An 18,258-nucleotide genomic window follows, 5' to 3' on the forward strand; every position below is an offset into this window, starting at 1 on the left:
AAAGATGTCCAACATCACTAATCAGCAGAGAAATGCAAATCAAAACCACAATGAGATAGCACCTCGCAACTGTTAAAATGGCTATTATCAAAAGCACAAGAAATAACAAATTCCATAGAGGATGTGGAGAGAAGGGAGCCCTTATACACTGCTGGTGGGAATATACTGATGCAGCCACGATGGAAAACAGTAGGAAGGCTCCTCAAAGTTAAGAAGAGAACTACCATATAATCCAGCTATTCCACTTCTGGGTATTTACCCAAAGAAAACAAAAGCACTAATTCAAAAAGATACATCCTAGCAACATTAGCTACAATAGCCAAGGTATGGACACAACTAAATTTCTATTGGTGGATGACTGGATAAAGAATATATGGTGTATACACACACAATGGACTACTATTCAGCCATAAAAAAGGAAATGTTGCCATTTGCAACAACATAGGTGGACCTCAAAGGCATTATGCTAAGTGAAATAAGTCAGAGAAAGATAAATACCACAAGATTTCATTTACATGTGAAATATAAAAAACAAAACAAACAAACAAAATGAAACCAAACAGATACAGAGAACAGGTTCACAGTTATCAGAGGGGAAGGGGGTAGGGGAGTGGGTGAAATGGGTGAAGGAGGACAGTTGGAGGGTGATGGATGGTACTAGATGTATTGTGGTGATCACTTTGTGGTGTATACAAAGATTAAATTATTCTGTTGTACACTTGAAACTAACAGAATGTTACTTTACTTCAACTAAAACAAAAAGGACTACATGATAACATTTTAAAGAATTATTAAAATGACTTACTTTCTTCTTTCTTGCTAATAATTGCAGGCAAGGTATAAATCTAAAAAACAAAGAGAGTCAATCAGTTACTTGCAATTAATGACCCAGCACAGATTACCAGAGTGACACTGGAACAGTGATACACAAAGGGAGTGTCTGAATTTCGAGGTCTTACAACTGCTGTGTCCGCAATGCCATCTCCCCACCCTATCATCCAGTCTTGTCTTCCACTCCTCCCCTGGCTGTCCTGCCCTGAGCAAAGTTTTATCCCTTTCTCTGTGGCCTAAGTGTCTCATTCTGTCCTCCAACATGATGCATCCATTCCCTTCTTCAGGAAGTATCTCACGATGGGTTTCACCTGGTTGTTCCTTCCTCAAATCACTGGCTTAGTGTTTTTTCTCAATGTGTACAATTCTTAACTTGTACTTGTCGCGCTATCTCAGTGTCTTCTAAATGTTCTCCAGGCTGATCAAGGCCTGCCTCTCAACTACTAGTGGTAAAGAGGCAAACTGTTTTGTTTCTAATTTTTAATCTGTCGCTGACTGACATTTTTGTAAAATTACAATACAATTTAAATGTAATAAACATAGTAGATACAGAGTCCAAGCTTTTTATTATTAAATTCCCAACAAATGGAACATGACTTCTTCTAATGGTTATAAAATTTTCCAGACGCTTGATCATCATCTCTGCACTCATCTTACTGTTGCCTGGCAACAGTCAGGACGGCCTGAAAGTCTGGGGGCCACACGTTGTGTGGCTCTGCTGTTGTACAGGTACTTCTCGCAAGGATGTTCACAAGTTCTCTGCCATTTTAGAAGACAGTTTTCAAGGGACACACTGGGGCCTTCTGTTTGCTTGGTGTGTTCATCCCTCTAATCATTTAGCGCAGTGTTCTTCACAAAAGCCTTCAGTGATTTATTCCCCTTTTTACATAAGCCTCCCTGATAATTTTAAGTAAATTATGCCAACATCAAAATAGCTACTAGTAAAATGGGGACCTGGATAGAAGGAAAATGACACGCCACAGCTTTATCAAATGAGACTTTTAAACAATAGTCTAGACTAGAATTAGTTCCTACCCTAAAACTTGCTCATCACGCTGATGATCATGTAGCCCAGCATGGGCCTAGCAAAGAGTGGGCACTCAAGAATTACTAACTAAATAAGGGAAGGCAATCAATGCAGCCAAATTAACGATTACAAGTAATTTTTTCAAAGTCATTTTGGGGTTTTAAATTAGTCCTGGAACTTGGTGCTAAGCGCCAGGGACGCAACCTTATAAAAACAGTTAAGAGCCTCCACTCCCCTGATTTGCTATTTTAATATTTTCAAATACTCTATAGGCACATAAAATTTTTTCAGATGTACTCTGAAATTATTAGAACAATAAAACAAATCATAGAATGTGTCATATTCTCACCGGTTCCTTCCCATCCATGGCTTCAAGCCAGAGTTTCCGATTAGCTTCTGAGAAGGCCTGCAACGTGATGATCCCATGCCTGTTAAAGCAAATATTTCATATATTTAGTTTATTACTTTTATGCCTTGACACATTAATTATTTTTTAAATTCTTAGTTAACTATAAAAGTAAAATTTGAAGAAAATTCAGGAACGAGAAAAAAGAAATGAAGAGAAAAGAAGAAAGAGAAGAAAAAAAGAAGAAATTTTAAGAAATGAAAAGAAAATCATTAAGTGCTTTAAATATAAGACCGTCTGAAGGAGGCTAGTTTCAAACAATTTCCCCTGAAATGACCAAAAAGGATGACAGAGCTACATTCACTAAAGTTCAAAACCACCTAAACATTCCACAATATGAGAATAATTAAGATAATGACTCCAATGTGGTAAAATCTAGTCACTAAAAATAATTATGAGTATTTAACAATACAGAAAGCGTTATATACCATAAGCAGTTAATTATTCAAAAGACACTAAAACCAAAGTGCTTATATATATAATAATCACATATCATAGTTAGTACATTTGAAAACAACTGTCTCTCATGCACTCATTCTGAAAGAGTTACTTGAGGATGTACTTCAAGAAATAGAAATCAAAGGGGGAGAGGAAACCAATGTAAGAGAGAAAAAGATGAAGAATCTAGAAAAAGTGAAATTAAGCTAATGAACTGTGCAGGCTGTTCAGAAGATGAACAGAAAATTACAGGGCTCTGTGAAGACGGGCATCAAGAAGGAAATCTCATTCAAATGTTGTGTGATTAAAAGTCCAGAATGAGTTAAAACTGTGATAAAAACATACATCTCTCATGTAAATAGGAAAGCAGTTCATTAGATTCATAGGAAAAGGAATAAATGTATTATATAGAAGAAGGTAATTTTATCTTGGAGAATATAAGCCAGTCTAAAGCACCAATAATCACAACAACCAATACTTATTGGTTGTTTACCGTGTGTCAGGCACTGTGTTGTAAGTCACATTTCCTTTATTATCTCATTTATTTGTCACAACCACCCTTTGATATGGGTACTGATTATCCTTGTTTTATAGATGAAACAACCAAAATACAGAGGTTAACAGTGTGCTCCAAGGTTATATATCTGGAAAGTGTCGGGAAAAAAAAAAAAGGGAAACCACTAATATGTTGGTATTTAAGAAAATATAAATATAGATAAATATGTAAATATATACCAACAAAATACTTTCTACATAGAAAATCCAGAAGTTCCTACTACAAAACTACTAAAACCAAAAGAGTTCAACCACTATGTTGGACATAGATTGATATATAAACAAATGTAACAGCCTTTCCGTATCACAGTCTCAACCATAAAACAAGAGTGTCTACTAATGAAAAGAATTCTAATCAAAATTTCAATAAAAAGAAGATGCCCAAAAATAAATCTGAAAAAAAATGTATAAAATCTTAGGGAGAGGTCAACTCTCCATTGATTAATTAATAACTCTAACAGAACTCCAATCAAAAATCCCAAAGGACTTTCTGGAGAGAAAAGAAATTTAATAAACAGATCTATAAAGTGTAAGAACACAGGGCCAAAATAGCTGACCCGAGGTTTTGGTTTTTTTTTTAATTTTAAAATTAAAAAAAACATTTTGTTTGTTTTTTATTTTTCTATTGAAGTACCATGAGTGACAATGTGTTAATTTCTGGTCTACAGCACAATGTCCCAGTCATGCATATACATACATGTATTCATTTTGATATTCTTTTTCATTAAAGGTTATTACAAGATATTGAACATAGCTCCCTACGCTATATAGCAGAAACTTTTTTAAAAATCTGTTTCTATATATAGTGGCTAACACTTGCAAATTAGATGTGGATACCTCTGTGCACCAGTCAAGCAACTTTATATCATCTCCACGGACGTCTACATTTAAAGACGTGTAAGAACGGCGCCTTGCCCTACCACATAGTTACAAGCTACAGTGTGTGTGAGCTATGGTATATACGAGTACCTACAGCACATCACAGTGCCTTACATTCTGTGTACACACACACCAACACACGGAGCTAGAGTATTCTGAAAAGTATGGTGGTGACGCAGGCGAAGAAAAATAGATAACAGAATGCAACAGAGATTGAGAAGCATAGCCATCCTTATTTTGTTTCCACTCTGCTTGCACTGAAGCAATAGAAGAGGAGAGCTAAATACTTCCCCTCGATTACAAACTTGAATGTACAACTTCTACATCTCTCCCAGTACCCTATGGCTAAGAATGTCCAGAACAGTGTTTTGCACATGGTATGCACTGAATCTCACTGGTGGAAGGAAGCTTATGGTATCTGTAGCTGTATCATTTCTCAGAAGCAAGGCCAGTAGGTCTCAAAATCATTTAACAGGCTGACCCAGGAGCCATGAACAATGCTACCAGGCTCCCTCATTGTGATGGGGACTCAGTCCACGACCTGCACTTTCCTCGAATGCAGTCATTTTTATTGATTTTCCAGATTTTCCACTGAGCGATATTCCTCTTTGGTAAGACTGTGTCTGGTGTTTTTTGGAAAGCATCTTGCAATACACATTTGTTGAACAAACAAGTGAAAAAAGTGAAACAGAAATGCACACTGGTTTTTAAAGAGAGACTGAAAAATTAACACTGTAGGCTGCTTCCTATCTATCTATACAGAGAAAGAAAGAAATAATTTAGCTTATTAAAAAATGTAAAGCGGAAAGCTCAAACCTTTCGACTACTTCTATGTCAAAGCAGAATCGTTTGTCAATTGAATCTGTCTTTCGTCGGATACAGGATTTTAATTTAAACATTTCTGGCGAGCTAGTAACAAGGCCATTCTGAAACAAGAAACGGGGCACATTACTGACATGACGACAAGGTGAGTCAACATACATTAAACACAGCATCTAAAGTTTCCAAATTAAAATGTCAACTTAGAGTACAGTTTATATATTAGGATCATAATTACACCCTTTAAGTGTTTCTGTAAATACAAAGACTTATGCCTAATGTTAACTTCCCGACTAATACATCAAACCATTTGTTATTAATCACATATACATGTTTTACTCAAAGAATTCTGTGCCGTGCCTGTCCAGTACCCTTCAACATATCTACTCATCATGCTAATGTGTACTGTACTGTGTCTGTGTGTTTGTATCAGAGCTGTCAAGTATTAAATGCTGGCTGCCTCAAAACCTCAAGAGAGCTACCAAAATGAAAAAGTTGTAGGAGACACCTGCTATAGCGCTGTTACGATCACGCACACCACGTGACTCCCCTGCTGGTAACCAACTGCTGATCTGCTACTAAAACTAAAACTGAACCTCTTTGGACAGGATCCAGCACAGGCTTCATTCATAACTCTCTTCTGTACCTGAGATGCTAGTCAGTTTAAAGGGGAATACTTACCTAATGCCTGCTTAATTCTATGATCTTTGATTGCAAATCTCATACATTTACTAACAAAACTTTGGCTTGGTCTATTAGTTCATTGACTGCCACAAAAACTGACAACATCTTTTCTTTCTTTCTTCTTCTTCTTTTTTTTAATGGAGGCACTGGGGATTGAACCCAGGACCTTGTACACGCTCAGCACACACTCTACCACTGAGCTGTACCCTCCCTCTGACAAACTCTTTTCTGATGAAACCTTTAGAGGAGAATCTAGGCATGATCGTAGCATTTAATACTTTCACATGATGGTAGCAATCTAAGCACGTTCTAGATGAACGCTTTCATCTAATACGTTCTCTTTTACTTCATGTCTCTCAGTTTGAATAATAAGACTCTAATGAACGCCCACGCATGGTTAAGTTTCAGCTGATGTACCTGAACATGATCTACGCCATGATCTGGGTAAAATAATCTTTAAGATAACCCCCGGCTCTAGGATTCTTAGATGACGGCTCAGTTATCTAACTGGCAAGTTCAGCCGTTCGCCATATTCATATCTTAACTCACAAAAGGACTGCACGCTACACGCAATAAAGGTGTCACATTCCTCAGCACTTCCGCCAACAAAGTACACCTTGTTCTGTACTGTCCGCTACTCCTGCGAGACGTTCAGTGACGAATTTACTTTAGGGGTAAATAAGCACTGATTGGTTTCTTGTGAGCAACTTTGTTGGCCAGCATTTCAGAAAACAGTACACGGTGCAGAAAAGGAAGTGGCGTGTGGGGGCAGACCCACCTACAAGGCACCACTTGGAGGGAAGACGCAGACACCTTGAGCCTGGTCCAGCCGCCGACAAGCCTCTGCGGGCTGTTGGCCAACCAGCAGCACAGACAACTGTGCTGCCAGCGATGTGGGGGGACCCCAGCTGAGATGTCCCGACATTTAATAACGCTGCTTAGAAACATTCTATGGCCAAAGGGAAACACAAATCCCTGCCACGCTTTCATCAGTGTCATTAAAGCGAGAGAAACTTTTTTGACTTCCCAGTTTTTAAAAATCGTGTGCATGTTTATTAGAAAAACAAGCATACAAGACTTTTTATTTGTTTGTTTTATTTCCATTAATTAAACAACAAGATCAGTTAAAAAAAAAAAACTCACCATTTTCCCACTGGATTTCATTTCTGAAACACTCATTGTAAATGTTTTACTTCCCTTATCATATGTACAGTAATGTTTAGTCCATGTAAAACCGAGCGGTCCTAATGTAAGGAAAGAAACATTACAGACTGTTAGTAAATGATTTGTAACTAAGTTTGTACAGTTTTCAGTGCTCTGAAACACAAATGAGTGTTTCCATAGACCGTGCAAGTTGGGATTGTTAACGGCGAGTGAGGTCAGTCTGGTGTGAGAGTGGTGGAGGGTAGAGTGTCCCGCCATCAAACAATGCGGCTTTGTTTGCAGTGTGGACACTCACTCTGTAAACTCAAGAGTTACTTTAGATCTGAACTGCAGTCATCTCATCTGTAAAAGTGATACACTTGTATCCCAGAGAGGTAGGAAGAAAGAGAAAGAATAGTCTGAGTTACTGCAACAGGTCTCCTTACTTCTAGCTTCGTCCTCTATTTTCAGAACTGCCGGAAGTACCCTGCTAAAAATTTAGCCAGGTCATTTCACCCCTTTGTTTAAAACCCTCCAGCATTTCCCACATTACCCCAGATAAAAACCGAAGACCCCACAGGATCTGGCTCCTCAGTACTGACCTTACTACCTTTTGCCTCATACATTCTCCTCCAGCTACACTGGTCCCCTGGTTAGGCTTTGAACCCAGTGCATGCATTTCTACCCCAGGGCATTTGCACTTACTGGACGACTTTTCCTTCAGATAGCTGCATGACTTGCACTGTCACTTTATGTCTTTTCTTGAATGTCACCTTTATAATATGGCGTCTTCTGTAGAGATGTTGAACATCACAACACCCACCTTGGTATTTCTCATCTCTCTTTCTTGCTCTACTTTCTTCTCAGCAGTTATCACCGCTATGGCTAACATTTTACTAATTTATCCTATTTCTTGTTTGTCTCCGTCATTAGACGCTAAGGCTCTCTGAGAGCAGGAATAAGTGATGAACAGGGCCAGATATACAGTCATGGCTCAATAAAGATTTGATAAATAAATGAATCACCCATCTTTCTCTAAGACTCAAGTGACCATGGAGTTATTTCCTTTTACCACTAATCTGAAAAAAGGTGAATTCAAACTACAGCTTAAAATGAAAATAATTTCTACTCTTTGTATTAAAAGGATGTACGTGTACAATGCTCACTTTCTTCCCCGCCCCTCCATAAACACTGTGCATCCTTTTCCCACAGCACATCACTTGTCCTCCAGGACTCTTAACAACTGGATGCTGCTGCTTCCGGCACAGGGATGCATAATGAGTTCCACGTTGCCCCGACCAAGGCAGAAGCCCTCCAGCTCTCGCACGGGGAAGCCAATCATCTGCACTCAAATGCCAGAGTGGGCTGAGGGGGCTGAAAACGGAACTGCTTTCCCGTACAGCGTCTCCAGGTAGGGTCGCATCCTGCTTAACACCTGGACCTCTCTAGCCACAACTGTGCACAATGCTATTGCTGGCTTGGTTTTATAACCATATATCCAAAAGCCAGAAACTGAAATGGAAAAATGCAACTCTTGAGAAAAGTGTTTCATGAGCCATTTGAATTTTTTTTTCCTGTAATAACAGTGCCCTTGGTGTCATGTTTAGCCTTTCTACTTAAACCACTCCAGATTTTAAAATTACGGGGTGCAGCCCTATACTTGGTAATCACCAAGGATTATTGTAATTAACTTCAATTCTGTTTGGGGACCATTTCACTCTATAATACTTAACAATACTTGTCGGTAATTCTGTTACACGCAGTGCAAAATACTTAAAGGCTTAGAGCTGATTAGTGGAAAGTGGCTGGATGGAAATCCTCACAGTGACTTTACCACTTAGGAAGCGATTTATGAGGCAATATTAACTATAATTTTTAAATAAAACTGCTGCAACACTCTGATGACATTTCAGACCCAAGATGCTCTTTCCCGCCTCCATCCTGAGTTCAGAACCACATGCATTTAGTCTTCCCGTGTGTTGCACACACATGTTGCTTTCTTTAAAGCTGCCTGGCACCAGACCAGGGCAGATGTACTTAGGCAAGCGAATCTGAAGTCCCAGGGGGAAAAAAAAAAGTCTAGGGAAATAAAATTTATTGCAGCTCTAAAGTTGCAAAAGAAGCCAAGTTCAATTGTCTTTCCCAGTAATCAGCTGCGGTCGCTGAGACAATGGCGGTGGAATGGGGGGGCGTTAACACTCACTGGACACCTGCTAAGGGCCAGCACTTTAGCTGGGAGCCTTTAAAGTCAGACATTACAAAGAACATCTTACATAGACGAAAACGAAGCTTAAGAGCTGCAGGTGGTACTACGGTTTCAACAGGGCATCGGGCTGCGGTCGTTCTTTTTAGAGCGATAATGTTTCCCAAGAGTTGTTTTGAGAATTAAACGAGATAAATACAAATTGCAAGACTGCTAAGGGCTCCCAGGAAGCACAGTAGCATGATCATGCACTGCTACTGATGACTGAGACGTTTTACACACGTTACCCCTAATTCTTGCAACATTATCCTGAGATCGGTATAAATACCCCTCTTTTATAAATGAGGAGACTGAGCTCAGAAAGCTGTTCACCCAGAATCACCCCGTTAACAGGCGGCACAGAATCCAGACATAGTTCTGTCCGACTCTGGACCCCACGCTCTTCCTGGTGAAACTGAAGTCCACTGGAAAGCAGTTTAACGTCTGCCTAGAGGTGGGCAGCACAAACCCCACAAACCCAGATAAAGTGGAGCTCTGTGTCCCAACGGCAATAATCTGCTACCGTCCCCATTACATCCATCTCCATTTATCACTCAATTTACAGCCCTGATATTTACTATTGATCACCGGCTGCTAATTGTGTGCATCTGCCTGTGCTTTCTGCTCAGAACAAACACCCTGAAGCCACGCTCCTCATCTCATTTTCTGTCCCCCACAGAACTTACTCAGACAGCAAGCGCACGATCAACACGTCTTAGTGGGCTGGTCAGATTTTCTTACTATAAATGCTCTCGAAGATTCCAAGTAGAAAGGGCTCTGAATACTTGTCTCTCATAGAAAAATAATCCCAACAGCATATAAATCTCTTTATTTTTCTTTGTAAATCCCTAGGCGAGGGGAGAACAGTAACTGAGGATGAAAGGAGGAAGGAAGTATAATGGGGCAGAAGAACGCTTTTGAATGTGATGAATACATTCATTATGTTGATTGTGGTGATGGTTTTGTAGGTACACACATTTGGCAAAATTTATCAAACTGTACACTTTAACTATTTGCAAGTTACTGCATGCCAAGTGCACCTCACTAAAGCTATAAAGACAACACAGGCAGATATGGAGAAAAATCAAGATGGAAACTGTTGTGGGACTGGGAAGGCAACATGATGCTGAGAGGATGCTGAAAAAAAGAGGAGGGGTCCAAAAGTGAGAGCCCCGAATGCCCTGCATGGCCAGCGGCCATCACAGCAGAGGCACAACCGAGCTAGCGCTGTAGAGGAAGCTGCTGGGAGCTCTCTGAGAATGGACTGAGGTGGACAAGCCTGGAGGCGAAGCGAGAATAGTTAGGAGGCCATTGCGAGGCTGTGGAGATGGAGGGAAGGTGTGGGTTCAAAGGTTACCAAGGAGGTAAAATGAACAGACTTGGACCCAGGCTACAGAGACACACCAGAGTTAAAGATTTACCTAAGCTTTTTAGTCCAAGAAGAGATGTTATGAATTAGAGAAACAGAAACCCTCAGGGAAAAGGTCAGTGCCACAGAGGGCTTCACGGTCAGATCGGACTGACTGAGAGGAGAAGTCAGATATCTCAGAACAAAAGGTATCACCATCAGATAGGTGCATAAACACTGCAACTGGTCCAGCCATCCAGCCCCCACATTATTAAAGGGTTTATGTTTATAGTTCGATCCAAAAGTCCAACAGTGAGGAACGGGTAAGCAAACCATGGCACCATTCAATGATGGACTACCGAGTAGGGCCTGAACAAGACAGATCTGAATTTTGCTAGCTAATCCAAAGCTTTTTGCTTTAGAACAAGATATTGTACACCCACACAGATTTTAGCAACTGTGTTAACACTTTGCACTGGGGGGGGGGGGGCGACCCTCAAGAAACAAAATATTATTGAGTTACAATGAACAAGAAAATCTTCAGGCAAGAGGACGGTGCCTCCATCAGATGCAGGTCTGAACAGATCTCACTATCAACACAGTCTTCCACTCAGCAAGATCCTTTATTGACACGAAACGTGAGCTCCTCTCACTGCACCGTCTCACGCTGAGGCTCTCAAATCTGAAATAATTTTCCAGTATTCAAACATTTCCTTATAGCCCTGAGTCAAACCCATCTACCCTGTACGTAACCAAAGAATCGGTCCTCTTTCATGAGATTCTGCTGAAAGCTAATTCATTATACTCTAATTTAGACTAGATAGGCAAGTCATTAGATTTATCATTTTAACATCTGAAAACAACAGACTGGTCAAGGTAGGTAGTTATGAGACAGAAAATCCTGGAATTGGACTTCCTGAGCCAGCAGCCCTCTACCAGCCAGTCCAGGCAGTCATAAATGTTTGCCAAGTCTATTGGATCAAATTCTTATTTGCTTGTATACAGCTAAGTAAAGGAGCATCTCCTGGGCCTGTCAAATATAAAACGCAGTGGCATTTTAGTGATCATGTTGCATTACATCAAAAAAACACTCACAATCAACCCAATCTCTACAGCTTCCTCGTCTCAAACTCTCTAACTCTAGTATCATAGAACCAAAACAATTTCACTGATCTACTGCCCACTGATAGGGAGACTCAGAACAGTGCTACACCATGTGGTCTGTGAGGCCCAACCGATGAGAAAAGGTACAGGAAGTGAGAATAATGATTTCAAAACTTTTACGGCAATCTGAGATGACTGCCAAGCCAAGCACGTGATTTTGTGTTTTACAAAGACACTGGACTGGAAATAAAAGCAACTGTTCTTGTACCCCGCCAACAGTAAGAGGGAGCGTTAGAGCCTTCTGGTCTGAAATAGGGGGCTCATTTAGTCAGACTGGTTGACAAGAAGAGGACCCCAGTTACAAGTCTGAATGGCTTTTTATTAATTTTTGTGCAAACAACCCTCTTACTGTGAGGCAGTTGTAACAGTGCTCTATTAGGCCTGATGCTTATTTCCAACATCGGGAAGTAAATAAAGGACGCCAATCTGACATTATATAACTGCCAGTTTTACTCCTGAAAACGGACGGAGCACAGAATTTAATGAAATGATGCTGCCGGAGCGGAGAACCATCACCACCGTCACCAAGATGACTCCTCCTGACAAAGGCTGTGATTTTCAATTCTCCCATGAAACTTTAAACTGAGATTAGCTATCTCAATTAAATTCTAAAACTGAACCCATGTTACTGTAGCTACCATCCGTGAAGGCTGTACGTTCAGTGATATACCCACTTAAAGCATCTGGGGGTGGAATGTGGGAAAACGTCCACACTTTGGTGGCGGTGGCTGGCGGAGCAGACTAAATGTGATAAAGATCGGGAATTTCAGTCTTCCCACTTGAAGGAAAAAACACTAACCAAGTCACATCTGACGGAAACAGAATATTATCAGAAGAGACATTAATTTATGTCTTTGGGACTCACGTTTCTCTTGCACGTAAAGATAGCCTTCCATCGTCCACTGGCTGGGTGGCCTGTAATCCTGATTGGCAGATTTCATCCTCTGCATCAGCCGCTCCACCTCTTGTCGGGTGCTTTCAAAATTATTCCTTGTCTTAAGTAAATAAGAACAATAACAATTTCATTCATCGTTTTCCACCAGTTTTGACAATCTAATGTTTCAAAACTGCAGAGGGGGCAAAGGATGACCTTGATTCTTTCAGGACTGTTCGCAACATCCACAACCCTCTACGCTGAGTTCCATGGTCTGATTGTGAATTGCTTATGTGAGGTCTTTCTGAATGATCTCCTGCATGTTTCTCTTTGAATCTGTGAGTGTGTGTTTATGTCCTTCATTCTACCTCCCCCTCTAACATTAGTACCTAGTGGGCAAATGACAGCTTTATAAATATGCAGTATCAATTAGAGTTTTATATTCCATAATACTTCAGGTAAAAAAGCGTATACACAGGGACTTAGTTTCTTGAGGGGGGATTAAAAACAAATTAGATCCATATACTTTTGATATATGTGGCACTTATCAAGGAAAAAGTTCATCACCTTTATTCCAGACATGTTTTTGAAGAAACAGCACTTAGCTTGGTTTCCAGAAATTCTGACGTAGTTACAAGAGGTCTATGCAGAAATTAACTCATAAAAATGAACAAGTTCCTGAGTTCTAACTGCTTGCATTGTAAGAAATAGTTTATTCACACGTTTACGTAAGGGAAGACATAGAAAGCATAAGGCTTTTCTCTATGAAAGTCAGCTCTGCACTGAGGCCACATTATCTCAACAAATATGCATTTGGAAACATAAAAATCATCACCACCCAACTCTAAGATTTTGTTCTGGCCCATAATAAAATGCCTGAATATCAAAGTAAGTCAGGAAAGTTTTCTTGATTGACACTTTTGCTATTTTTCTCTTTTAAACCTAAGGATCAGAATATTTTTTTTCCAATTCCTTACCCCTCTCCTGTTCTCAAATCCCAGGAATCGTATAATTGCATTTAATACATAAATAAATCATAAAATACTTTGGATTTTATAATTTTCCCTTTTAGTATTTACCGAAGAAGCCCAAATGCATTCCATATTGAAAAACAATGGAATGAACTGCACGTGAAAATTGATCCTCCTAAAAAAATCTAGGTTAAATAAAAAGCTAAAAGTCAAAACGCAAGTCGGATAAATCCAATTACATGTTTCTCACGGGGCACACCAAGTCCATAGCTCCATTTGCTGAACATCCCCACAATGGCAAGAATCAGATAAGCAGTGAAAGGCAAGCTTTTTATAGAAAATTAAGTAAAACCTTCACAAATTATTTTAGCTATAGAGACAGTCAGGATTTCAGAAATAACTACATTTACACAAAAGCCTCAACAATTGAGATTTTGTTATATGTCACATTTGATAAAGCAGAAATGGGACTGGCTAACCTTTTTGTAAAATGGAACTGGTACTTAGAATCTGTAAATCAGAATTTGTTTAATTATGCAATCAGATATTCAAAGGACTGATGAGACAACTTTACAAAATAAATCCTGATAGAAATAGATAGAGTGTTTGTAAATAATTCTCCCGTAAGCTTTCAAGCAGCTTTTATGAATGCATACTTCCAACCAGCAGTTAGAAAAGAACTTTTAATAAATGTATTAAGTGGCTTTTCAAAATGAGTGAGGTTTTACTGTACTTGGAGAACTTTCTGAAAGACTCCAAGGTTTGGCTGGGCCGGAACTCACTGCCCTGTGATCCCCCGGTTCCGAAGGACAGCGGTGAGGACAGGTGTCTTACATTCTGCAAGTTGTACTGCAGCTGCTGCTTATACGGCGCAAATTCCTGGGCGAGTTCATATCCCTCGTGGTAAAAAGTGAATAGACCCTGAAGGAAAGACAAAAGCTGCAAAAACAGAGAGAGAAAAAAGAAACCATGACAACGTGTTTTTCAAAAAAGATCTTCATCAAATGTAATAGTGAGAGAAATTACACTGCATTCGAATCCCTCAAGCTAATAAATTTTGAATCGCCTTAGCCAAGTAGGCACCAGAATCATGCACATGAAACAGAAGCCGCGGAAGCTCATTTTTACTTTCTTATTGGTAGACAGTGATTTAATTTTTAAGTCCTGTCATGGACGGTTGTCATGTTAACGACTCTAATATTCAAACGCCTTGACAAAACATCCAGGAGAGAAAATTAATGGGGAAAAAGATGAAGGTAATGCAGATCCTACCCTAGAAGAGCTTCTAATCAAAACAGGGTAATAAAACATGCGCAGAAGTGGGAAGACTAAACCGGCAAATTAGAAATAAGAAGTACCCAAGGGAAGGAATAAGGATTTGGTCAGATGAAATTAAGGGAAACATCACAAGGTGGCAGTGCTGATTCGGGTATTAAACTGACAACATTTTAGTAAGTAGTGGGGAGAACTCAAAAGGGAGGGAAAAGGTAAACAAAAACCTGGAGCTAGACACAGATTTTTCTTGCAAGAGTTAAGAATAAAATCTTTTTTAGGAAAGCACAATTTCTATGACCCCAGCTTTCTAATCCAAAATTCATATGCAATTATTTATGATCTTATTTGCAATGTGAGAACAGCTCTCCATGGAGTTACAGAACACAGTTGTTTATATGAAATAAACTATAACTGGAAAATAATGTTTAATTTTTTTCATCTAATTCACTGGGATTTTATTCCACAGACATGTCCACCAATTCAATATCTTTCGCAACTTCTTCCTATAATAAAGTTAGAAAATATTTTTGAGACACGGCTAATGTCTAATTCAAAAAACAAAGTATGTCTGTAAACTATTATTTTAAAGTTAAGGAAAAAACACAATTTGAAACCATTTTCATATGTGAATAGCATCCCGTCATTTCCTGTGTCTGGGGAAAGAAGAAGGTTCAGCTAAGGACCAATTGGTATGTGTGGTATAATTTCCAACAGATAAATACTGGTTCTACCTGAAAACAATGACCTAATGCTTTTCTTCCTAGAGTAAGTCAACTTCTTGCAAAACAATGTTCATTTCGGGAAGCACACACTTTCAAATTGGTTTTCAGCTGTTATATTCTAAAGAATTTCCTTCTCTTGTTCAGCCGGTCCTGATAATGTGCCCAAATGTACTGCTCACAAATTTTAGAATGATTTTACACTGTCAATTTTATATCAACTGATGATTATTATCAAAACTAGTCAATAGCTTACACTTTACTAAACGGATGCTGCATTTGTTAAATCATCCAAGAATTTAGGATACGCAGTCTGCATATATTGTGACCCAATTAAAAAGAACTGTATCTTAAAACAGGATTAAAAATACCATGAATTAACTGAGGCTTGGATATGTAGATTTGGAGGATTCTAGGGACAAAATAAGAAAACACTTTTGAAGGATTTAAGCAACAGTAGCCTTCTACACATCTGAAGAATAGTTTATGAAGCCGTTAGGAAGAGTATTGTTTCATGTTTTAATGTCTATAATTATTCCACAATTAAACTGTCTCTCATTAGGAACTGGATGTCATAAAAGAAAGATGCTAATATCATGCTAAGTACAATAAATTTAACTTATAAAGAAGACACTTTAAGAACATCTGTAATAAATATTCCTATAAAACACCCGATTCCCTGAGATGCATCTCCTATTGGCAACTTCTAGCAGAATTCACATTTGTTTAGTAGCAAATAAGTAGGTTTTAATCTCACACTGCAGGCTGGGCACCACCAGGGAAGTACAATTCTTTGGGAAGTACAAAATACTACATACAAACAAGCACCACCTTTAGCTTTTGTTCCGTATCTACTTCAGAAGCAGCATTTGGGAAAGTTTAATGGAAGATAGCACTATGAAATAACTGCCTCTAGATGGCAGCAACGTTAAACGTTTCTAGTCCATTTTCCCCTCAACAAATACACGATGCTCAATCAAGGGAACATAATTTTCAAGCCTTAACTTTCAAGCCTGAAAATCTTTTAAGAACTGCATTTCCCCCGTGCCATTTTCTTTGCTCAATCTGTCTGAGTGGGTGGAGTGGTGGGGAAAAGACTACTGTCTCGGCTTACCTTCGAGTAAACCTGACTTTTAAAATAATAATAACAATAACTACACACTACTGGATAGATTAGGTTTTATTAGTAAGAAAGTCACTTTTATCATCAGGAAAAACTCATACAGCACTTTATTATTCCCAAGGGTCTTAGAATCTCAAATGACTTTGCCACTCCGACAACCTGACCAAATGTAAAAATTGACACCACACTTACACAGATAATCATTTAGCAAAACCCATTACAAGTCAGCAGAGGGACAACTATTCATAATTTCCCAGCCCACTGATCACCAGGTTTCAAGCCTTCAGGGCCCACAGTGACCAGGGATACTGTGAAGGGCAGAGAAGAGTGAAAAGGGGGTTTAGGGGTAGCAGGGGGTGAGGGGAAGAACTCCAGAGCAATCTGGAGCAAGTCCAGTGATTCCAGATGACCACTGCCCAACCTGAGCAGAACAACTGGGGCAATCAGCACAGCGGGCCCCTGGCTCAAGGATAAACCTATGAATCGGCGGAAGGGAGCTGAGAGTTTAGAAATAAATCATGCATCTATAAATAAGTTTATTTTCAACAAGGGTGCCGAGTCATAGGTAAAGAACAGCCTTTTCAGCAAATGATTCTTGGACCACTGGATAGCCATGTGAGAGATGGAGCTGGACACCAACTTCCCCACAGACAGAAACCAGCTAAAACTGCATAAACTGAATGGTACGTGCATTACATCCCCAAAAGCCTATTTAAAAATGAAAACAAAAACTTCCCACACACAGAGCATCATAATGCACGAAAAAAGGTCAAAGTCCTATGTAGACATCTACATTTGGCCACTGAAATTTCTAAGAAGACTGGAGATGTGGGCTAAAGGCACGCATTAGTTTTCAGTCTGTACAGGCAGCCAGACCACACCCTGTAGTCTGCGCTCCCTTCAGTGGAGGAAGCAGGGAGAAACGCCTCAGAGGGGAGCCTCGGGACGGCCACGAGTGCTTTCAGTCTGATGCCTAGAGGTTCAGAGTTTATTGAATGGGAATGGAAAAGTATCAAAATCTAACCCAATAAATGAGAAAACCGAGGAAAGGAGACAGCCAAGGATGGAGAGTGGCCAGTCAACTGCTGCCTGGGGGGACAACTTTTAAAAGAGGATGCTGAACGAAGGATGGATGAATGAACAGAGAAGAACACAGAGTCAACTAATGTAAAAAGCCAAAGCTTTTGAAGCCTGGCTATTAACTGCATCAGCAGTGAAGACTCCTCAGAGTTCCTGAAGGTGGATTTCTAAGATTTCCAGGGGATGGAATTCAGACAAAGTGGCCAGAGGTACACTTCTGTGGTAAATGGACAAGGCAATGAGGAATGGTCAGCTTGTCCCTTCAACTAAAATGGGAATGAAGAGGGTCACGTGGCCACCGAGGTGCTGAAGTTCAGCAGATGCTACCTTTAGCCCAGGTCTTGATGTGACGCGTTTCTAAGGTGAAGTGTGGGGGGACGAGGCAGCCAACACAAAACACATTCTTCTTACTTGTCCACGATTCTACTCCTCATCTAACTGCTGCTGCAAGGTTCAGATTCTCAACAGCAGTATCTCAAACTAAATCCAAAGACCAACATAGTTTTTATTTAAAAATATGCAACCTGAGCAGAGCTTCACTGTTTCATTTTTATAGAATGATTGCACTTTGGTTTTCAGCAGGATAGAAAGTTAACCTTTAGTAATACATTTAAAAAAAATGACATGGTCTTATTTTCCCACTTGAATTTACCCTAAATTAAATTTTCTATATTAAAGCT

The 18,258-nt window shown here is 39.6% G+C and overlaps 1 protein-coding gene across 4 annotated transcripts in view; it reads right to left on the bottom strand.

The window, feature by feature from the left end:
• The window catches only part of ARHGAP42 (Rho GTPase activating protein 42), a 244,582-nt gene that overhangs the window by 35,303 nt on the left and 191,021 nt on the right, over positions 1-18,258 (bottom strand). For all 4 annotated transcript variants that reach the window (XM_072968920.1, XM_072968922.1, XM_072968924.1 and 1 more), the window contains exons 7-12: positions 14,216-14,320; positions 12,402-12,531; positions 6,783-6,883; positions 4,953-5,062; positions 2,208-2,286; positions 806-845 (exon numbers count right to left, since the gene is read on the bottom strand). In XM_072968920.1, coding sequence (XP_072825021.1) covers positions 806-845; positions 2,208-2,286; positions 4,953-5,062; positions 6,783-6,883; positions 12,402-12,531; positions 14,216-14,320 — 565 coding nt within the window. The remainder of the gene's footprint in view (positions 1-805; positions 846-2,207; positions 2,287-4,952; positions 5,063-6,782; positions 6,884-12,401; positions 12,532-14,215; positions 14,321-18,258) is intronic.

Source organism: Vicugna pacos, chromosome 10 (assembly GCF_048564905.1).
Source record: "Vicugna pacos chromosome 10, VicPac4, whole genome shotgun sequence".
Lineage (NCBI taxonomy): Eukaryota > Metazoa > Chordata > Mammalia > Artiodactyla > Camelidae > Vicugna > Vicugna pacos.